Here is a 25,082-nt window from a genome sequence, read left to right on the forward strand (position 1 = left end):
CACAACCAGTGCCATCCTCTCTGCCCGTCCACCTGTCTCCAAGCTCTACAAACTTTTTAAAAACCACCTGCCACTGATAGAAGCTTCTGTTACATCAGAGATATCTCTATAATAATAATCCCATTTTGCAGCTATACAATTGGCGGATGTGAACTTCAGAGACAATAGTTGAGTCAGGACAGTCCTGACTGAGGAGTCCCAATACAGTCATAAACACAGGAGTGATCTTCAGTAGCGAGGACAGAAAAAAGTTAAGTAGAACCTGTTGATCAAGTACAGTCTAAACGTCCAGCAGTCTGTTTAAGCACTCCTAATTGGAGCAGGTGTGCATTCCAATGTTTTTAGCTGCAGTGCTGAGTAACAACTAGCAAGCAGCAAAGATTTCAGACTGATCATGACAGGTTCTAATGGCTGCCGGAAAGGACCAATCCAAATTCAGCACTTGCAGAATATTCTGTAAGTTGCAGAGTGAAAGTTATTCTTAGAGCAGATGAGGGCTGCCTGCCATGGCAGGAACTGATGGCAGCTGTTTAGAAGGATGGTAAAGTTCAGTGATGGAGCTTATTGAGGATCCATAGACAGAAGGGCCCTATTGTATCTGTACCTTGGGTCAGGGGCCCGCTCCTCCACTAATCAGAAAAGCTCCAGGCCTACGTCTGGCTCAGATAATATATGAACTTCCTGATTTCCGGTTGCTGGCAGTTTTGTGACCTCTCTGTTCATAATTGTCCTTCTGTCCCCACACAGACGCCGAGTCCAGGGGCGACCACCACTGACAACCCAGCGCCAATGCCATCATTCCAACAGCCGCCCAACTCATTCCAGCTGTCTCTGTCCCCTTACACTGATTATGTAGACCCACCACCGGTTCAAGAGATGCCAAGCCAGCAGAGAGCCAATCAGAGGTGAGACCGCGCCCAGAACTGATCCAAACTCCTCCCAGAGATTATTTCTACCTATCCGCTTCTGAGCTGGACAGTCACATGTAACCAATGACATTGGGAAGATATCGGTCTGAACTCTCACCTCCCCCCGTGGGGCTCTATGGAAGGACGGTCAGTCCGCAATACCGCGATGTGTTACTTTGTTACAACAATATTACATATCAGTATCACCGAATCAGAGAATTCCACCTCCACCGTACAGGAGATCCATCTTATTAGGGGTTATTATAGGCTGAATGGAGAGTTCTAGTATATGATATTGTGTGACGATGATTGTTGGGAGTGAATAGGGACCGTGGAAAATGATCCTTTCTATCCCAGTGACTATTGTCAGTTATATAGTTACATAAGTGAAAAGACACAAGTCCATCAAGTCCAACCCATGTGTGTGACTATATGTCAGTGTTACATTGTATATCATGTATGTTGCGGTCGTTCAAGTGGTTATCTAATAGTTTCTTGAAACTCTCGTTGCCCCCCTGCTGAGACCACAGCCTGTGGAAGGGAATTCCACATCCTTGCCGCTCTTACAGTAAAGAACCCTCTACGTAGTTTAAGCTTAAATCTTGTTTCTTCTCATTTTAATGAGTGGCTACGAGTCTTGTTAAACTCCTTTCTGCAAAAAAGTTTTCTCCCTATTGTGGGGTCACCAGTCCGGTATTTATATATTGTGGGGTCACCAGTCCGGTATTTATATATTGTGGGATCACCAGTCCGGTAATTTATATATTGGGGGGTCACCAGTCCGGTATTTATATATTGTGGGGTCACCAGTCCGGTATTTGTATATTGTGGGGTCACCAGTCCGGTATTTATATATTGGGGGGTCACCAGTCCGGTATTTATATATTGTGGGGTCACCAGCCCGGTATTTGTATATTGTGGGGTCACCAGTCCGGTATTTATATATTGTGGGGTCACCAGCCCGGTATTTATATATTGTGGGGTCACCAGTCCGGTATTTATATAATGAAATCATATCCCCTCTCAGGCGTCTCTTCTCCAGAGAGAATAAGTTCAGAGCTCACAACCTTTCCTCATATCTAATATCCTCCAGACCCTTTATTAGCTTTGTTGCCCTTCTTTGTAGTCGCTTCATTTCCAGTACATCCTTCCTGAGGACTGGTGCCCAGAACTGGACAGTATACTCCAGGTGCGGCCGGACCAGAGTCTTGTAGAGGGGAGAATTATCATTTTATCTCTGGAGTTGATCCCTTTTTAATGCCAATATTCTGTTTGCTTTGTTAGCAGCAGCTTGGCATTGCTGAGCCCATCATCTACTAGGACCCCCAGGTCCTTCTCCATCCTAGATCCCCCCCAGAGGTTCCCCTCCCCCCAGGTCCTTCTCCATCCTAGATCCCCCCCAGAGGTTCCCCTCCCCCCAGGTCCTTCTCCATCCTACATCCCCCCAGAGGTTCCCCTCCCCCAGTCTATAGATTGCATTCACATTTTTGCCACCCAAATGCATTATTTTACATTTTTCTACATTGAACCTCATTTGCCATGTAGTTGCCCCTCCCCCCATTCATTTGTTCCGATCTTCTTGGAAGGTTTCCACATCCTGCGGAGAAGTTATTGCCCTGCTTAGCTTAGTATCCTCCGCAAATACAGAGATTGGACTGTTTTCCCCATCCCCCTCCTCCAGGTCGTTTATGTAGAAATTAAATAGGATTGGTCCCAGCACAGAACCCTGGGGGACCCCACTACCCTCCCCCGACCATTCCGAGTACTCCCCATTTATCACCACCCTCTGAACTCGCCCTTGTAGCCAGTTTTCAATCCATGTACTCACCCTATGGTCCATGCCAACCCACCTTATGTGGTATAGTAAACGTTTATGAGGAACTGTGTCAAATGCTTTTGCAAAATCCAGATACACCACGTCTACGGGCCTTCCTTTATCTAGATACACCACGTCTACGGGCCTTCCTTTATCTAGATACACCACGTCTATGGACCTTCCTTTATCTAGATACACCACGTCTACGGACCTTCCTTTATCTAGATACACCACATCTACGGGCCTTCCTTTATCCAGATACACCACGTCTACGGGCCTTCCTTTATCCAGATACACCACATCTACGGGCCTTCCTTTATCTAGATACACCACGTCTACGGGCCTTCCTTTATCCAGATACACCACGTCTACGGGCCTTCCTTTATCTAGATACACCACGTCTATGGACCTTCCTTTATCTAGATACACCACGTCTACGGGTCTTCCTTTATCTAGATACACCACATCTACGGGCCTTCCTTTATCTAGATACACCACGTCTACGGGCCTTCCTTTATCTAGATACACCACATCTACGGGCCTTCCTTTATCTAGATATACCACATCTATGGACCTTCCTTTATCTAGATACACCACGTCTACGGGCCTTCCTTTATCTAGATACACCACATCTACGGGCCTTCCTTTATCTAGATATACCACATCTATGGACCTTCCTTTATCTAGATACACCACGTCTACGGACCTTCCTTTATCTAGATACACCACATCTACGGGCCTTCCTTTATCTAGATATACCACGTCTACGGGCCTTCCTTTATCTAGATATACCACGTCTACGGACCTTCCTTTATCCAGATACACCACATCTACGGGCCTTCCTTTATCTAGATACATCTCGTCTACGGACCTTCCTTTATCCAGATACACCACGTCTACGGGCCTTCCTTTATCTAGATACACCACGTCTATGGACCTTCCTTTATCTAGATACACCACATCTACGGGCCTTCCTTTATCTAGATACACCACATCTACGGGCCTTCCTTTATCTAGATACACCACGTCTACGGACCTTCCTTTATCCAGATACACCACGTCTACGGGCCTTCCTTTATCTAGATACACCACGTCTATGGACCTTCCTTTATCTAGATACACCACGTCTACGGGCCTTCCTTTATCTAGATACACCACGTCTATGGACCTTCCTTTATCTAGATACACCACGTCTACGGGCCTTCCTTTATCTAGATACACCACGTCTACGGGCCTTCCTTTATCTAGATACACCACATCTACGGGCCTTCCTTTATCTAGATATACCACGTCTACGGGCCTTCCTTTATCTAGATACACCACATCTACGGGCCTTCCTTTATCTAGATACACCACATCTACGGGCCTTCCTTTATCTAGATATACCACGTCTACGGGCCTTCCTTTATCTAGATACACCACATCTACGGGCCTTCCTTTATCTAGATATACTACGTCTATGGACCTTCCTTTATCTAGATACACCACGTCTACGGGCCTTCCTTTATCTAGATACACCAAGTCTACGGCCTTCCTTTATCTAGATATACCACGTCTACGGACCTTCCTTTATCCAGATACACCACATCTACGGGCCTTCCTTTATCTAGATACATCTCGTCTACGGACCTTCCTTTATCCAGATACACCACGTCTACGGGCCTTCCTTTATCTAGATACACCACGTCTATGGACCTTCCTTTATCTAGATACACCAAGTCTACGGCCTTCCTTTATCTAGATACACCACGTCTACGGGCCTTCCTTTATCTAGATATACCACGTCTATGGACCTTCCTTTATCCAGATACACCACGTCTACGGGCCTTCCTTTATCTAGATACACCAAGTCTACGGCCTTCCTTTATCTAGATACACCACGTCTACGGACCTTCCTTTATCCAGATACACCACATCTACGCACCTTCCTTTATCCAGATACACCACGTCTACGGGCCTTCCTTTATCTAGATACACCACGTCTACGGGCCTTCCTTTATCTAGATACAGCAAGTCTATGGCCTTCCTTTATCTAGATATACCACGTCTACGGACCTTCCTTTATCCAGATACACCACGTCTACGGGCCTTCCTTTATCTAGATACACCACGTCTACGGGCCTTCCTTTATCCAGATACATCACGTCTACGGGTCTTCCTTTATCTAGATATACCACATCTACGGGCCTTCCTTTATCTAGATACACCACGTCTACGGACCTTCCTTTATCTAGATACACCACGTCTATGGGCCTTCCTTTATCTAGATACACCACGTCTACGGGCCTTCCTTTATCTAGATACACCATGTCTACGGGCCTTCCTTTATCTAGATACACCACATCTACGGGCCTTCCTTTATCTAGATACACCACGTCTACGGGCCTTCCTTTATCTAGATACACCACGTCTACGGGCCTTCCTTTATCCAGATACACCACGTCTACGGACCTTCCTTTATCTAGATACACCACATCTACGGGCCTTCCTTTATCCAGATACACCACGTCTACAGGCCTTCCTTTATCCAGATACACCACGTCTACAGGCCTTCCTTTATCCAGATACACCACGTCTACAGGCCTTCCTTTATCTAGATGACAACTCACCTCCTCATAGAAGGTTGGTAGATTGGTTTGGCAAGAACGATTCTTCATGAATCCATGCTGATTATTGCTAATGATAGCGTTCTCATTACTAAAATCTTGTATATAGTCCCTTATCATCCCCTCCAAGAGTTTACATACTATTGATGTTAGGCTGACTGGTCTGTAATTCCCAGGGATGTATTTTGGGCCCTTTTTAAATATTGGTGCTGCATTGGCTTTTCTCCAATCAGCTGGTACCATTCCAGTCAGTAGCCATGGTGTCAGTGAGACACAAAGTAACAGGAAATCCAAAATACTACAGAAGTCACCAGAACAAGAAGTGGGGGGGACTTTTCTTAACTTTGGGGTATTTCCTCTAATTTCCTGTTGTGTCTCCAGAGTAGAAAGTGAAAAGGAAATCTCCTCAATGGGACTCAGTTATCCGGACAGCAAAAATAAACCTTGTTGTTGGGATTACTTCTTCCCTACTCCATCCAAAACTCAAATATTTGGCTTTGAATACACTGGAATTTGCATGTCCACCATAATTGTAAAATTCAGCAATCCTCTTGGAATATTTTTATCTGATTTTTTCTATCGCTGAAAATGCAGTTTGGACTTCTTCCTCCATGTGACTGGGAGAGAATTCTACTCTCCCTGAGATACCGATGTGGAACTCCATTTCTTCCACCGTGTGATTGGTTCTGGGTACTCTCCTATCATGTGACTGGGCGGAGCTTTACTCCCAATATGTCACTGAGGCGGAGATTTACTTTCACTATGAGACTGGGAAGGAGCCCTACTTAAATGAGACTGGGGCGGAGGTTTACTTCCAATATGTGACTGAGGTAGAGCACTTTTCCCACCATGTGATCGAGAGGGGCACTATTCCCGATGTATGATTGGGGAGGGGCACTATTCCCAATGTGTGATCGGGGAGAGGCACTATTCCCGATGTGTGATCGGGGAGGGGCACTATTCCCGATGTGTGATCGGGGAGGGGCACTATTCCCGATGTGTGATCGGGGAGGGGCACTAATCCCGATGGGGCACTATTCCCGATTTGTGATTGGAGAGGGGCACTATTCCCGATGTGTGATTGGGGAGGGGCACTATTCCTGATGTGAGATTGGGGAGGGGCACTATTCCCGATGTGTGATTGGGGAGGGGCACTATTCCCGATGTGTGATTGGGGAGGGGCACTATTCCCGATGTGTGATTGGGGAGGGGCACTATTCCCGATGTGTGATTGGGGAGGGGCACTATTCCTGATGTGTGATTGGGGAGGGGCACTATTACCGATGTGTGATTGGGGAGGGGCACTATTCCCGATGTGTGATTGGGGAGGGGCACTATTACCGATGTGAGATTGGGGAGGGGCTTACACCATCACCTTTTTTCCCAGTAGTGATTTGTTGGGGGAGGAAAGCGATAACGGGATAATTCTCAGTCCTCGAGAAATCATTGTAAACATTTTCCTGACTTTCCATCCTGAAATTAGAATTTAGAATTTTCAGTTTTATTTCTCCGATGATTCTGTGTTGTCTGTTTATAATTATTGTTTATATGAACATTGATCATAAATAAAAACATTGAAATCCTCCAGGCTGGGACTTGTGGTGTTTTTCTGGGGAAATAACGATTTTATAAGAATCCAGTGAAGAGTTCCTGTCTCTGTCCGTGTAAGAAGCCTCAGAGAGGATCTACAACCCTCCTCCCCCTGGACGGCATACTAGTTCCATTGCAGTTGAGTTTTAGGTGGAAATGTGGCCTCCCAATAAATGTGCAGCACTTATAAGTCCATCAGCACCTCCAGTTTTCTTAGTCCCTGTGAAATCCACCGAATGCAGCTTCCTGTGACAACAATGCTGCACTGCTCCTGAATTCAGAGCAGAGTTGTCACTCTCATGTAGGCTGTTCCTTACACCACAGAGGGGGGAGAAGATGTGGCAGGGGGCATCAGCATTGTCCCTGCCCATTCATACAGTTGTGCTCATAAGTTTACACACCTCTGGGGCAGAATTTCTGATTTCTTGGCCATTTTTTAGAGAATATGAATAACACAAAATCTTTTCTCTCACTCGTGGTCAGTGATCGGCTGAAGTCATTTATTTTCAGTCATCTGTATTTACTCTTTTTATATCATAATCACAACTCCCCAAATGACCCTGATCAAAAGTTTACATACCCCGGTTTGTAATACCGTGTATTGCCCCATTGAAGTCTTCTGTGGTATTTGTGGACGAGGCTCTTTATCTTCTCAGATGTTCCTCTTGGTAAAAGTCCTCCAGTTCCTGGAAATTCTCGGTCTGTCTTCCATGAACGGCACGTTTGAGATCTCCCCAGAAGGGCCCAATGATATCGAGGTCAGGAGACTGAGATGACCAATCCAGAACCTTCACTTTATTCTGCTGTAGCCAATGACAGGAGGACTTGGTCTTGTGTTTTGGGTCCTTGTCATGTTGGGATGTCCAAGTACCTCCCATGCGCAGCTTCCTGGCTGATGAATGAAATGTTCCTCCAGTATTTGATAACATTCTGCATTCATCTTCTCATCAATTCTGACCAAATTTCCTGTGTCTTTGTAGCTCTCACATCCCCAAAACATCAGCGACCCACCGCCGTGTTTCACAGTAGGGATGGTGGACCTTTCATCATAGGCCTTGTTGTCTCCTCTCCAAATGTAGTGTTTATGGTTGTGGCCAAAAAGCTCCATTTTGGTCTCATCACTCCGAATGACTTTGTGGCAGAAGGTTTGAGGCTTGTCTCTGTGCTGTTTGGTGTATTGTAAGTGGGATACTTTGTGGAATTTGTGTAGTAATGGCTTCTCCTGGAGACTCGACCATGCAGCCCATCTTTCTTCAAGTGCCTCCTTATTGTGCCTCTTGTAACATCCCCACCACATGTTTCCAGAGAGTCCTGTATCTCACCTGAAGTTATTTGTTTTCTTTGCATCCCGAACAATTTTCCTGGCAGTTGTGGCTGAAATTTTAGTTGGTCTACCTGACCGTGGTTTGGTTTCCCCAGAACCCCTCATTCTCCACTTCTTGATTAGAGTTTGAACACTGCTGATTGGCATTCCCAATTCCTTGGATATCTTTTTATATCCCTTTCCTGTATAAAGTTCAACTACCTTTTCCCGCAGATCCTTTGACAATACTTTTGCTTTCCCCATGACTCAGAATCCAGAGAGGTCAGTACAGCTCTGGATGGAAGATGGAAGGGTCTGTCAGGAGTCCAGAAACTCATTGACCTTTTATACACACACTAATTACAGACAGATCACAGGTGAGGATGGTGACCTTTAATAGCCATTCAAACCCCTTTGTGTCACCTTGTGTGCATGTTATCAGGCCAAAATCACCGGGGTATGTAAACTTTTGATCAGGGGCATTTGGGTAGTTTCTCTTGTCATTGTGATATAAAAATCATCACAGATGATTGATAATAAATGTCTTCAGCCAAACGCTGACCATGAGTGAGAGAAGTTTTTGTGTTATTATTCATATTCTCTGAAAAATGGCCAAGAAATCAGAAATGTTGCCAGGGTATGTAAACTTTTGAGCACAACTGTAAGTCAATCATCACCTGGCCAACAGCTTGTCCTGCCCACTGCTTTGTGGATTGGCTGCCTCTGTTGCTGAAGTCCTCCCACTGTGAGCTGCAGTGTCCGGGGAGCGTGTGAGACACACATGGAGGGGGATTCGGCTCAGTCGGGGGGTATTAGAAGATTTTCTGTATACTTTATGAGGCTTCTGTAGCATATAGTAACTGGATTCGGGACTTGTGTAGACGTCATACTGGAGACTTTAAATGTACATAAAGTAAAACAAATTAAAGCCCAACTCCAGCAAACATTTTTTTTTTAGGTTCAATCCCTATGAATAAAAGCTAATCATTGTAAGCACCCCCACCGGTGTTACATGGTTTATCCCAACCCCTGTAATCTTTGGAAGGATGGTTTGGCCTATTTTTAGTTGGAGGTGTCTGAAGTCGGGCACAGAGGTAAGTGTACATCTCATGACTTATCCCTTGGTTCAAGACCTTGCAATTTTGGACTTCCTCTTTAGTAAGAGGTCACCAGGCTTCAGGGTGACATAAGGTGGCGGATCTTACCAACATCAAATAATGGTAAGTTGGGGGGGGGGGGGGGGCAGTTATTCTGAAGTCTGTGTCGCAGGAACTTTGCAGTTTGTAAGGTCAGAGATCAGCTGTGTTCACAGAATGTTTGTTACCCACAAGAAAGACGTGGAAGTCAATAGATTTTGTTCTTTATGGTGTGTTGAGGGATTACACTCCCTGTTGGGTTTTATTGCTGTCTGTGTTCCCACTAAAGGGGAATCCTACAAACTTCTCCTCACTCCCTCACCGGCACCAACATCTTCACCTGTTCTTCTCTGGCTTCAGGACCTGTAGACACCGAGGTCTGAATGATGCAACTTCCATGCCCCTTCATCAAGGTATGCCAAGAATGTACACTGATCCTTTGTCTGTTCTGCCATTCCGCACCGTACAGAGAGCTGAGCACACACAGCTCAGGGTGCAAGTTCAGCATCTGATCAGGTGAATTAACTCCCGTGCATGAGTGACGTCATCTCAGCTCACCCAAAAAAAAGAATATAAGAAGATCAAGAACCCGGTAGAAGACTGGCCGAAGATTAGGAACCTGGAAGAGGGCCTGCCGAAGATTGGGAATCCAGAAAAGGACTATCTGAAGACCGGGAACCCAAAAGAAGGCCAGATGAAGATGAGGAACCTGGAAAAGGACTTGTCGAAGATCAGGAACCCAGACAGGACCAGCCAAAAATTGGGAACCCAGGCGAGAACTAGCTGAAGATTGAGAACCCAGAAGAAGACCAGTTGAAAATGAGGAACCCGGAAGAGGACCTGCTGAAGATCAGGAAACCAGAAGAGGACTGGCTGAAGATCAGGAACATGGAAGCTGACCTGCTGTAGATTGAGAATCTGTAAGAGGTCCTGCCAAAGATCATGAACCTGGAAGAGGACCTGTCGAGGATCAGGAACCTAGAAGAAGAAGACTGACCAAAGATTGGGAACCTGGAAGAAGACCATCCAAAGACTGGCTGAAGATGTCAGTAGAAGAAGCTCAGAGACACCACATTGCTTAGATGGAGGCAAGTATAGTTCCGCTTTAAGGCACTTGCCTTCACTCTGGTGACCATTGTTATCGGGACATTAAGAGGTGGGATATCCAAAGTTTTACAGCTATAATCAGATGAGGTTAAATCCTGTTCTGGTGACAACTGTCTAAGGAGAAATCCTGCCACTTCCTGCCATGTCACTGGAGCAAAGAGTGAGAAGAAATCCCTCACCAGGACACAAAGAGCAATACAAACCCGATAGGGGGGTCTAATGATTCTACACTCCATCCAAAATGAAAAATAAATCAATAAAAAAGTTTGGGGTATAGATAGACTTTAGCTCTTGCAAAGCGCATGCTGTGTACCGTCCGTGAAAACTATCAGGGGGTGTAACACTTCAGTAGGACAAGAACACATCTAGAATCAGATTTCTCCACCAATTCTGAAGGATTGTCAACTGAATTACAGGCGAGACATCGATTGTCCGCACAGTTCAAGAACAAGAGTCCTTCCTGAAGACCACAATGTGATATCTACCCCCACAACGCACAGAATATTCCCATTACGGGGGCAAATATAAAGAATCTACCAACTTGGCAGAAACAAGTTCACAATAAAATTATTTTCCTGCAGCAACAATATCACAACATCCTAAATAGAAAAGATTTTGTAAAATAAAAATGGTATATTTATATAGCACTTTTCTCCCTTGGTATTTAAAGTGCCTTTTCTGCTGTTGGGGCAGATGGTGAGGCGGCCATCTTGGATGCGCTCAGTAGAATAGCATACTAGGGCCAATTTTAGTCAGGAGGCAATTTTCCTTTTAAAGAAAAGTGAAAAGAAAACTGGATTATATGGAGGAAAGCCATGCAAACTCCATGCAATTATTGTCCAAGTTGTGATTCAAACCAAGGACCCCATTAATGAAAGGCACCACTAAGCCCTTTATTGTCTAGCTATATCTTTTTTATATATTTTTGGATCTTATATCAACTTTACTGTTTTTTTTTATTATTGATTTGATCTGGTTTTATTACCTCATTGAAAACAGACAGTAATTTATCTGGACCCGTTGGTATTTGGATACATGACAATTACATTATGAACCCCAATTAATACCCATCTTCATTAAGTCGATATTTCCCTAAACCAGGAACCTCAATTCGAAATAACCTTCTAGGAGCGCAAAACACCACTTACCTTTACTTTCTACCACTAAGCCCTAAACCATGGTACTGTTCCATAAACTCACTCCAAGTCTGTGACCCCCTTGAAACCAACCATAGCTGGAGTAGCTCTATCATAGCTCCGGTTTTTATTACTTGGTTCCTCCACAGTGTTCTGTACATAAACCAGGGCTCAACAAACCCCGGGCACCAGGTTACATTTGCGACTAGAATTAGCGACCTGGCGCCTGGGGTAGCACAGCTGGGAGTATCCTGTCTCCGTGCAACCCCCCCCCCCCCCGGCGTGATCGCGTTGGGCTGCGCCGCCACCGGCCGGTAATTGAGGCCGCGGCTTTGAGGCCTTCTGCGATCCTATGTTTCTTTCTGGAATCTGGCGCCCCCTAGTGGTGGCTGTTGGTATGACAGCCAGCAATGTTAATGGAGCTTTCACTGCCCGCCCATCTCCTCCCCTTTACTTAGAACCCCTAAACCTTATATATATTTTTTATTCTAACAACCTAGAGAATAAAATGGTGGTTGTTGCATTACTGTCTGTCACACCGTATTCGTGCAGCGGACTTACAAGCGCACTTTTTTGGGGAAAAATTATTTATTTAATAAAAACAAATAAGACAACAGTAAAGTTAGCCCAATTTTTTTTATATTGTGAAAAATAATGTTACGCCGAGTAAATTGATACCCGACATGTCACGCTTCAAAATTGCGCCCGCTCATGGAATGGTGACACACTTTTACCCTTTAAAATCTCCATAGGCGATGTTTAAAAAATTCTACAGCTTGCATGTTTTGAACACTGCTTTCCCATGCGGGCGCTACTCACGTATGCGTTCGCTTCTGCACGCAAGCTTGGCGGGACAGGGCGCATTTAAAAAAAAATAATTCTTATTTTAACTTTTTATTTTTTATTTTTTCACTGTTCTTTTAAAAAAAAAAAAAAAAATTGTCACTTTTATTCCTAATACAAGGAATGTAAAAATCCCTTGTAATAGAAAAAAATCATGACAGGTCCTCTTAAATATGAGATCCGGGGGGGTCAGAGAGACCTCACATCTCATATTTACACTAAAATGCAATTAAAAAAAAAAAAATTGTCATTTGAAAAAATAAAATAAAATGTCCCTCTAAGAGCTATGGGCAATGACTTGGAGACAGGTGGGGGGCGCCATCTTCCCCTCACTCATCTCCATGTCAGGCCAGGGACAGGTCCGGATCGCCGTCACGGACCCGGCTCCTAACTTTTTTAGCTGGCTCCTAGATTCCAAGCAAATTTGTCAACCCCTGACATAAACATGGCAGCTCTCATCTATGAGCATCCCCCCAGCTGCCTATCACTGAAGAACGTCTCTCTACGGGGACACTGCTCTAGAGCCATTTGCCTAAATATGTAAAATACTTTGAGCAAAGTGGAGAAGTTGAGAAACTTTGGTTGTGAGGCCAGAATGACTCTGACCGATTCTGTAGTCCCGGAACCAGCACCCCCTCCAAGAGTCCGGCCATGGCGTCCTTGGTGATGGGTCAGAGCTTCAGTGGCGTTGCTCCGTCATGGAGAACACAGAACTGGTATAAAGCTCCGCCCACTAACCGCAAGTAGTAGTTTATCATTTCTAATTAAGAAATAAATAAATAAATGCAGTTTCTTTCTTTAGTACTGAACATCCTTTGTATTATGCAGTGCCACATGCCTCTCCATGGCCCACAGTGCCTGATGCCCCTTATATATTAAGAGCTGCTATTGTTACAGTGATGTTAATCCCAAACTCGTTCTTCATTCCAGGGGTGACATGCGGGATGAGGATGAATTGGGAGATGCCGGTGGCTCTGAGGACAGGGTTGGCTTCATTATGGATGGCGTTACAGACGCTCCTCTAGGTGACGGAACGCTGCGCCTTGTCGGTTATCACATGAGCACCGGACAGGTCAGTGAACCCCAAAGAACAATTCACATCTCATATTATGAAATAAGAAAACACAAACGGGACTAAACCTTAGAAAGAGATTTGGTGTCATTGTTACAAACAGACAAGAGGACAATGATGAAGGTTCTAATCTTCATAAGCTAATCCCTTGTACACACGGTCAGGCATTCCAATGGACAATGTCCGATGGGACCGTGTTGCCGGATAATCCGACCGTGAGTGGGCTCCATCGGACTGTTTCCATCGGAGTATCCGACAGACCAGGTTTTCCAGCTGGGCTATAAAATTTTCCAACAACATGATCCGATGGGACTTTGTCCGATCATGTGTAGAGAATTCCAATCGGACAAAGTGCCACGCATGCTCAGATCAAATTCCTACACCAAAGCTATTGGCTACTAGCCTGAACTTAGTCCCGTCGTAACAAAATAACGTCATCACGAATGAACAAATGAATGTCCGACCGTGTGTATGCAACAGTTTCGGACAAAATCCGACGGATTTGGTTGTCGGAATGTCCGGCCGTGTGTACAAGGGCTAAGATTTAGGTTGGCTTAAGATAGAATATTTTATATCACTAAAGACATTTCCCATTGGATACAACTGACACATAAGACCTATTGGAGCAGATAATACAATACTTTTATAGGATGTTCACACAATACATTAATTATTGTGTTCAAAAAATGGACCTCGTCATTTTAGTAGCTGATAGAAAAGCTGCCTGAATCCCACCATACAACATCAGGAAAATGACGGAGAATTGTGGGATCTCTTCTGTGGCCCCACTGTCGCGCCTACCCTTGGCATAGGTGGTCAGGCACTATAGCTGGCATCAATGTTCTTCACCTATAGATGCCTCCTTTCCCACAAGCCAAGCAGGATTACCAGTACTTGGTTGCCCCCAGGACTTATACACAATACTATAGTGCCTGGCTATCACACCAGGGTCGGCGTGGACTTATTTGGGGCTTTGATTATTCTTTTTGTTGATTGATTATGTTCAATATTTGTGTTGATTTATTGCACCTCTTCTCTAGCACAGCAAACATTGTTTTGTATATCACAGTGATTACATGTTCAGGAACCGATCTTACCAGCTTCTGATCGCTAAGTTTGAGACCACAAGCTGTTGTATGTGTGGTGGGGCTCATGTCTGGGGGTACAGGCACACGTGTGTGGCGGTCAGGAGCGTGTAGCACTTCTATTCCATGACAGCTGCTGTCCTCACTCCATCATCCTGGGTTGGGCTGGGCGGAGTTAAAGATAAAACGGTGGTGCCTTCATCTCTGTGATATCAGTGTCAGTGCGTTGCTACAGGTACAAACCAATGACGTGCGTTTGTGTGGAGTTCACGCCAAGAGTTGCATTTATTTGGTGAAATACAAAGACTTCTCTGTAGGAATGATTTACTAATAAGCCATCTATGAATCTCTAGGTGATTCGCACTCGCGGGAAGGGGATGAGTTGCATTATTTCGGCTGTCAGCTCCAACGTCTTACATGGCTGCTTCGTGTTTGGAGAACAAGAGGTACAAATCTTTCCATCAAAGAAGAAAAATATCCCGACAGCCAGTAATGATGACAATCCCACCAGCAGTGATGACAATCCCACCACCAGTGATGACAATCCCACCAACAATGATGACAATCCCACCACCAGTGATGACAATCCCAACAGTAATGATGACAATCCCACCACCAGTGATGACAATCCCACCACCAGTGATGACAGCCCCACCACCAGTGATGACAATCCCACCACCAGTGATGACAATCCCACCACCAGTGATGACAATCCCACCACCAGTGATGACAATCCCACCGACAGTGATGACAGCCCCACCACCAGTGATGACAATCCCACCACCAGTGATGACAATCCCAACAGTAATGATGACAATCCCACCACCAGTGATGACAATCCCAACAGTAATGATGACAATCCCACCACCAGTGATGACAATCCCACCAACAGTGATGACAATCCCACCACCAGTGATGACAATCCCACCGACAGTGATGACAGCCCCACCACCAGTGATGACAATCCCACCACCAGTGATGACAGTCCCACCACCAGTGATGACAATCCCACCACCAGTGATGACAATCCCACTAACAATGATGACAATCCCAACACCAGTGATGACAATCCCACCACCAGTGATGACAATCCCACCAACAGTGATGACAATCCCACCAACAATGATGACAGTCCCACCACCAGTGATGACAATCCCACCAACAGTGATGACAATCCCACCAACAATGATGACAGTCCCACCACCAGTGATGACAATCCCACCACCAGTGATGACAGTCTCACCAACAGTGATGACAGTCTCACCAACAGTGATGACAGTCTCACCAACAGTGATGACAATCCCACCACCAGTGATGACAATCCCACCAACAGTGATGACAATCCCACCAACAGTGATGACAATCCCACCACCAGTGATGACAATCCCACCAACAGTGATGACAATCCCACCACCAGTGATGACAATCCCACCACCAGTGATGACCGTCCCACCAACAATGATGACAATCCCACCTCCAGTGATGACAATCCCACCAACAATGATGACAATCCCACCAGCAGTGATGACAATCCCACCAACAATGATGGCAATCCCACAAGCAGTGATGACAATCCCACCAACAATGATGACAATCCCACCAGCAGTGATGACAATCCCACCAACAATGATGACAATCCCACCACCAGTGATGACAATCCCACCACCAGTGATGACAATCCCACCAACAATGATGACAATCCCACCAACAATGATGACAATCCCACCACCAGTGATGACAATCCCACCACCAGTGATGACAATCCCACCAACAGTGATGACAATCCCACCACCAGTGATGACAATCCCACTAACAATGATGACAATCCCACCACCAGTGATGACAATCCCACCACCAGTGATGACAATCCCACCACCAGTGATGACAATCCCACCAACAATAATGACAATCCCACCACCAGTGATGACAATCCCACCAACAGTGATGACAATCCCACCAACAATGATGAGAATCCCACCACCAGTGATGACAATCCCACCACCAGTGATGACAATCCCACCACCAGTGATGACAATCCCACCAGCAGTGATGACAATCCCACCACCAGTGATGACAGTCCCACCACCAGTGATGACAATCCCACCAACAGTGATGACAATCCCACCAACAATGATGACAATCCCACCACCAGTGATGACAATCCCACCAACAGTGATGACAATCCCACCAGCAGTGATGACAATCCCACCAACAATGATGACAATCCCACCACCAGTGATGACAATCCCACCACCAGTGATGACAATCCCACCAACAGTAATGACAATCTCACCACCAGTGATGACAATCCCACCAACACTGATGACAATCCCACCACCAGTGATGACAATCCCACCAACAGTGATGACCGTCCCACCAACAATGATGACAATCCCACCTCCAGTGATGACAATCCCACCAACAGTGATGACAGCCCCACCACCAGTGATGACAATCCCACCAACAATGATGACAATCCCACCACCAGTGATGACAATCCCACCACCAGTGATGACAATCCCACCAACAGTGATGACAATCCCACCAGTAATGATGACAATCCCACCAGTAATGATGACAATCCCACCAACAGTGATGACAATCCCACCACCAGTGATGACAATCCCACCACCAGTGATGACAATCCCACCAACAGTGATGACAATCCCACCAGTAGTGATGACAATCCCACCACCAGTGATGACAATCCCACCACCAGTGATGACAATCCCACCAACAGTGATGACAATCCCACCAGTAATGATGACAATCCCACCAGTAATGATGACAATCCCACCAACAGTGATGACAATCCCACCACCAGTGATGACAATCCCACCAACAGTGATGACAATCCCACCAGTAGTGATGACAATCCCACCAACAATGATGACAATCCCACCACCAGTGATGACAATCCCACCAGTAGTGATGACAATCCCACCACCAGTGATGACAATCCCACCAGCAGTGATGACAATCCCACCAACAGTGATGACAATCCCACCAGTAGTGATGACAATCCCACCACCAGTGATGACAATCCCACCAGTAGTGATGACAATCCCACCAACAGTGATGACAATCCCACCAGTAGTGATGACAATCCCACCACCAGTGATGACAATCCCACCAACAGTGATGACAATCCCACCAGTAGTGATGACAATCCCACCAGTAATGATGACAATCCCACCAGTAATGATGACAATCCCACCAACAGTGATGACAATCCCACCACCAGTGATGACAATCCCACCACAAGTGATGACAATCCCACCAGTAGTGATGACAATCCCACCAGTAATGATGACAATCCCACCAGTAATGATGACAATCCCACCAACAGTGATGACAATCCCACCACCAGTGATGACAATCCCACCACCAGTGATGACAATCCCACCACCAGTGATGACAATCCCACCAGTAATGATGACAATCCCACCACCAGTGATGACAATCCCACCAACAGTGATGACAATCCCACCACCAGTGATGACAATCCCACCAGTAGTGATGACAATCCCACCAACAGTGATGACAATCCCACCAGTAATGATGACAATCCCACCACCAGTGATGACAATCCCACCACCAGTGATGACAATCCCACCAACAGTGATGACAATCCCACCAACAGTGAAGACAATCCCACCAGTAATGATGACAATCCCACCACCAGTGATGACAATCCCACCACCAGTGATGACAATCCCACCAGTAATGATGACAATCCCACCAACAGTGATGACAATCCCACCAACAGTGATGACAATCCCACCACCAGTGATGACAATCCCACCACCAGTGATGACAATCCCACCAGTAGTGATGACAATCCCACCACCAGTGATGACAATCCCACCAGTAGTGATGACAATCCCACCACCAGTGATGACAATCCCACCAGTAGTGATGACAATCCCACCACCAGTGATGACAATCCCACCACCAGTGATGACAATCCCACCAGTAGTGATGACAATCCCACCACCAGTAGTGATGACAATCCCACCAACAGTGATGACAATCCCACCAGTAGTGATGACAATCCCACCAACAGTGAAGACAATCCCACCAGTAGTGATGACAATCCCACCAGTAGTGATGACAATCCCACCAGTAGTGATGACAATCCCACCACCAGTGATGACAATCCCACCAACAGTAATGACAATCTCACCACCAGTGATGACAATCCCACCAACAGTGATGACAATCCCACCAACAGTGAAGACAATCCCACCAGTAATGATGACAATCCCACCACCAGTGATGACAATCCCACCACCAGTGATGACAATCCCACCAGTAATGATGACAATCCCACCAACAGTGATGACAATCCCACCAACAGTGATGACAATCCCACCACCAGTGATGACAATCCCACCACCAGTGATGACAATCCCACCAGTAGTGATGACAATCCCACCACCAGTGATGACAATCCCACCAGTAGTGATGACAATCCCACCACCAGTGATGACAATCCCACCAGTAGTGATGACAATCCCACCACCAGTGATGACAATCCCACCAGTAGTGATGACAATCCCACCACCAGTGATGACAATCCCACCACCAGTGATGACAATCCCACCAGTAGTGATGACAATCCCACCACCAGTAGTGATGACAATCCCACCAACAGTGATGACAATCCCACCAGTAGTGATGACAATCCCACCAACAGTGAAGACAATCCCACCAGTAGTGAAGACAATCCCACCAGTAGTGATGACAATCCCACCAGTAGTGATGACAATCCCACCAGCCAGTTGTATACAGCACAGACATCTTTGTCATTTTCAGGGTTATAAACGTTTTGCTCCCACAGTAGATTTACGGTGGAGAGGCGGCACAGGCAGGCCGGACAACGCACCTCTACATCACCGCCTGTCTTCTGGATTCGGGGCGTGCCTGATTGGACACGGCACGAGTTTGGCAGTTGATTTCAGCCAATGATTTTGTCTGAAATCAGCTGATCGTCCATGTCCAATCACGGAGCTCTGTATTTACAAAATCATAGGAACAGCGATCTGTCTGCTCCTTCAGGGACAAAAAACTGCCAGATCAGAAAATAAAATCAGCGCACATTACACATTGTTAGGCACACAGTTAACCCTAGTTTTTAACCTCTTCACAGCCAGTGTCATTAGTACAGTGACAGTGTATAGTATTATCACTCATCACTGTATGTGCCAAATATTTTAGTTGGTGAAAGGTCTGGACTGCAGGCAGGCCAGTTAAGCTCCCAGACTCTTCTACTAGGAAGCCATGCAATTGTCATAGATGCTGTATGTGATTTAGCCTTGTCCTACTAAAATAAGCAAGGCCTTTCCTGAAAAAGACATCGGGGGGTATTTACGAAAGGCAAATCCACTTTGCACTGCAATTGCACTTGAAAGTGCAGTCGCTCTAAATCTAAGGGGTAGATCTGAAATGAGGGGAAGCTCTGCTGATTTTATCATCCAATCACGTGCAAGCTAAAATGCTGTTTTTTATTTTCTTTGCATGTCCCTCTTGGATCTGCGGCGACTTCACTTCCAAGTGCAAAGTGCATTTCCCTTTAGTAAATAACCCCCCCCCCCCCAGTGTCTGGATGCTCTAAAGCTTGGAGAGATCTTTCAGCATTGATGGTGCCCATTCCGGATGTAGTAATGCCCCCCATCAGAGATTTGATAACAAGCCGGAAGGTCCCTCTCCTTCAGTTCGGAGGATGCGGCGCCCATGGGGGCCAAAAAGCCATCAAATTTTCATTTGTCCGACCACAGAACAGTTATAATGAGCTTTGTCCGAAGAAGACGGCGGCCTTTCCGGATTGTGTTCAGATGTGGCTTCTTCTTTGTATGATGGAGCTTTACCCCGTATTTCTGGGAGGCACCGCCAGCTCTGCACAGACATTCCTCAGCCCATGACGTAAATCCCACAATCATGCCTGTCTGAGGGCCTGACGATCACCGCCATCCAATGTCACATTTCAACCTTGTCCCTTCCGCACACGCTTATCCACACGCTTATCCACACGCTTATCCACACGCTTATCCACACGCTTCCCCACACGCTTCCCCACACGCTTCCCCACACTCTTCCACACACGCTTCCACACACGCTTATCCACACACGCTTCCCTACGTGCTTCCACACATGCTTCCCCACACGCTTCCACCCACGCTTCCCCACACGCTTCCACCCACGCTTCCCCACACGCTTCCACACACGCTTCCACACACTCTTCCACCCACGCTTCCCCACACGCTTCCACACACGCTTATCCACACACTTCCACACACGCTTCCCTACGTGCTTCCACACACGCTTCCCAACACGCTTCCCCACACGTTTATCCACACGCTTCCCCACGTGCTTCCCCACACGCTTATCCACACGCTTCCCCACACGCTTCCCCACGTGCTTCCACACGCGCTTCCCCACGTGCTTCCCCACACGCTTATCCACACGCTTCCCCATACGCTTCCCCAGATGTTTTCCCAGACGCTTATCCACACGCTTCTCCACACACTTCCTCACGCGCTTATCCACACGCTTCCCCACACGCTTCCACACACGCTTATCCACACACTTCCACACACGCTTCCCTACGTGCTTCCACACACGCTTCCCAACACGCTTCCCCACACGTTTATCCACACGCTTCCCCACGTGCTTCCCCACACGCTTATCCACACGCTTCCCCACACGCTTCCCCACGTGCTTCCACACGCGCTTCCCCACGTGCTTCCCCACACGCTTATCCACACGCTTCCCCATACGCTTCCCCAGATGTTTTCCCAGACGCTTATCCACACGCTTCTCCACACACTTCCTCACGCGCTTATCCACACGCTTCCCCACACGCTTATCCACACGCTTCCCCAGATGCTTATCCAGACACTTCCCCACACGCTTCCACACATGCTTCCCCAGACGCTTCCCCACACGCTTCCACACACGCTTCCCCAGACGCTTCCCCACACGCTTCCACACATGCTTTCCCAGACGCTTCTCCACACGCTTCCGCAAATGCTTCCCCAGACGCTTCTCCACACGCTTCTCCACACGCTTCTCCACACGCTTCTCCACACGCTTCTTCACACGCTTCTGCAAACGCTTCCCAAGAAGCTTATCCACACGCTTCCGCACATGCTTTCCCAGACACTCCTCCAGATCCTCAGACTGTTTTGATGATATTATATACTGGAGATGATCACACATTTAAAGTCTTTGCACTTTTACGTTGAGGAACGATATTCTGAAAAGTTTGACAATTTTTAGACACAGCTTTTCACCGATTGGTGAACCTCGGCCCATCTTTACTTCTGAGACACTCGGACTCTCAAAGATGCTCTTTTTATACCCAGTTGTGTTACTGACCTGTTGCCAAGCAACCTAAGTAGTCACAAAACCTGCCGCCAGCTCTTCCCATTTGCTTCGCCGCTGTTTGTTGCCCCGTCCCAACTTTTTTTGAGACGTGTTGTTGCCATAAATTTCCAAATTTCCGGTTTTCTATTTTCTTCGTTAAAACATTTGATGAGTTTTCTATTATTTATTGTGAGTAAAATCCGGATTTATGAGATTTGCACATCATTGAATTCTGGGGGTTTTGTAGATTTTGCACAGCGCCCCGACTTCTTTGGAATTGGGGTTGTATATACGGAATAGCAGTCACATGAGTCAATCTTTAGTGAAGAATAGTGATGGCCGAACGGTTCGCCCGGCGGTCGTTTCGCGGCGAATTTCCGACTTTCGCCGTCCGCGGGTTCGAACGCCTTTTTCCGTCGTTCGCCCCGGCGGACTTACGTGTTTAATGTATACAAGAACTTTAACCTTTCGTGACACGTTTATCATGTGTTACAGGACAACCAATTGAGACATGACAGCTCATGGACACTTGGACATTCCCCCTAACCTATAAATACACCCGATCCGGTGGCCATTTTACATTCTTTCTTCTGTCACTGTAGGGAAAGGATCCTGTGTGGAGTAGGGACAGAGAAAACGCTAGCTATTTGGTACACAAAAGTTCTTTTCAGGACTGGTATAGGTGTTAGGTCAGCAGCCTGAGTTTCTTTTGTCAGTTTAGATAAAGGGACAGAGCGCTGTATGCTGCTATTTTAGGGACAGCTCAGCCAGATTAGTCTTTCTTCATCATCATCATCATCATCATCATTAGCTGTTACTATCAGGTCCACAAAAGAGCTGTTCCAGCTAATCGTTCCAGCCTACTCTTTTTTGCCAATTTGTATAGGGACAGGCAGGAAGCAGTGTGTCAGGCAGTGAGGATAATTTTAAAGACTTGCTGTTACTATTAGTTCCACAAAGGTTCTTTTCAGGACTGGTATCAGTGGTACGGTAATAGGCTTGTACACGTATAATATTCTTTCTTCCAAATATAGAAAGAATATTATACTTGACTGCTGCCCTTCTGCTGCAGTCTGCTAAACATTCACAACTCACTTGTTCCACAAAGCTCTTTATCAGGACTGGTAACTTGGTCTGTCTAGGGTGCTACGGTACATAGGCTTGGGTGCGGTACAGTCTGCTGTTCTGTAAGGACCGCTATCGGTCCACAATAGATAGGGTTGCCGTGCACTACTGCTGACCGCTGCCCTATACTGCAGCAGTCCTTCAGCGGTATAGGGACTGACGCACAGTCTGCTAAACACTAATACACAACCTGCTTGGTCCACAAAAGTTCTTATAAGGACTGGTAACTTGGTATAGGGTGCTACGGTACATAGGCCTGAGTGCGTTACAGTCTGCTGTTCTGTAAGGACCGCTATCGGTCCACAATACATAGGGTTGACGTGCACTACTGCTGACCGCTGCCCTATACTGCAGCAGTCCTTCAGCGGTATAGGGACTGACGCACAGTCTGCTAAACACTAACACACAACCTGCTTGGTCCACAAAAGTTCTTATAAGGACTGGTAACTTGGTATAGGGTGCTACGGTACATAGGCCTGAGTGCGTTACAGTCTGCTGTTCTGTAAGGACCGCTATCGGTCCACAATACATAGGGTTGCCGTGCACTACTGCTGACCGCTGCCCTATACTGCAGCAGTCCTTCATTGGTATAGGGACTGACGTACAGTCTGCTAATCACTAACACACAACCTGCTTGGTCCACAAAAGTTCTTATAAGGACTGGTAACTTGGTATAGGGTGCTACGGTACATAGGCCTGAGTGCGTTACAGTCTGCTGTTCTGTAAGGACCGCTATCGGTCCACAATACATAGGGTTGCCGTGCACTACTGCTGACCGCTGCCCTATACTGCAGCAGTCCTTCATTGGTATAGGGACTGACGTACAGTCTGCTAATCACTAACACACAACCTGCTTGGTCCACAAAAGTTCTTATAAGGACTGGTAACTTGGTATAGGGTGCTACGGTACATAGGCCTGAGTGCGTTACAGTCTGCTGTTCTGTAAGGACCGCTATCGGTCCACAATACATAGGGTTGCCGTGCACTACTGCTGACCTCTGCCCTATACTGCAGCAGTCCTTCAGCGGTATAGGGACTGACGCACAGTCTGCTAAACACTAACACACAACCTGCTTGGTCCACAAAAGTTCTTATAAGGACTGGTAACTTGGTATAGGGTGCTACGGTACATAGGCCTGAGTGCAGTACAGTCTGCTGTTCTGTAAGGACCGCTATCGGTCCACAATACATAGGGTTGCCGTGCACTACTGCTGACCGCTGCCCTATACTGCAGCAGTCCTTCATTGGTATAGGGACTGACGTACAGTCTGCTAATCACTAACACACAACCTGCTTGGTCCACAAAAGTTCTTATAAGGACTGGTAACTTGGTATAGGGTGCTACGGTACATAGGCCTGAGTGCGTTACAGTCTGCTGTTCTGTAAGGACCGCTATCGGTCCACAATACATAGGGTTGCCGTGCACTACTGCTGACCGCTGCCCTATACTGCAGCAGTCCTTCATTGGTATAGGGACTGACGTACAGTCTGCTAATCACTAACACACAACCTGCTTGGTCCACAAAAGTTTTTATAAGGACTGGTAACTTGGTATAGGGTGCTACGGTACATAGGCCTGAGTGCAGTACAGTCTGCTGTTCTGTAAGGACCGCTATCGGTCCACAATACATAGGGTTGACGTGCACTACTGCTGACCGCTGCCCTATACTGCAGCAGTCCTTCATTGGTATAGGGACTGACGTACAGTCTGCTAATCACTAACACACAACCTGCTTGGTCCACAAAAGTTCTTATAAGGACTGGTAACTTGGTATAGGGTGCTACGGTACATAGGCCTGAGTGCAGTACAGTCTGCTGTTCTGTAAGGACCGCTATCGGTCCACAATACATAGGGTTGCCGTGCACTACTGCTGACCGCTGCCCTATACTGCAGCAGTCCTTCATTGGTATAGGGACTGACGTACAGTCTGCTAATCACTAACACACAACCTGCTTGGTCCACAAAAGTTTTTATAAGGACTGGTAA

The 25,082-nt window shown here is 46.6% G+C and overlaps 2 protein-coding genes across 3 annotated transcripts in view; both read left to right on the forward strand.

The window, feature by feature from the left end:
* The window catches only part of CCDC17 (coiled-coil domain containing 17), a 103,561-nt gene extending 102,053 nt beyond the window's left edge, over positions 1-1,508 (forward strand). For both annotated transcript variants that reach the window (XM_077450801.1, XM_077450802.1), the window contains exon 15: positions 748-1,508. In XM_077450801.1, coding sequence (XP_077306927.1) covers positions 748-909 — 162 coding nt within the window. In that variant the 3' untranslated portion in view covers positions 910-1,508. The remainder of the gene's footprint in view (positions 1-747) is intronic.
* An 8,670-nt stretch (positions 1,509-10,178) lies between these two features.
* The window catches only part of LOC143927155 (uncharacterized), an 81,776-nt gene continuing 66,872 nt past the window's right edge, over positions 10,179-25,082 (forward strand). The window contains exons 1-2 of the mRNA XM_077451105.1: positions 10,179-10,264; positions 13,376-13,517. Of these exons, the coding sequence (XP_077307231.1) occupies positions 10,179-10,264; positions 13,376-13,517 (228 nt within the window). The remainder of the gene's footprint in view (positions 10,265-13,375; positions 13,518-25,082) is intronic.

This window comes from Lithobates pipiens, unplaced genomic scaffold, assembly GCF_037356315.1.
Source record: "Lithobates pipiens isolate NorthernLeopardFrog02 unplaced genomic scaffold, aLitPip1_a1.2 Scaffold_23, whole genome shotgun sequence".
NCBI classification, from domain to species: domain Eukaryota; kingdom Metazoa; phylum Chordata; class Amphibia; order Anura; family Ranidae; genus Lithobates; species Lithobates pipiens.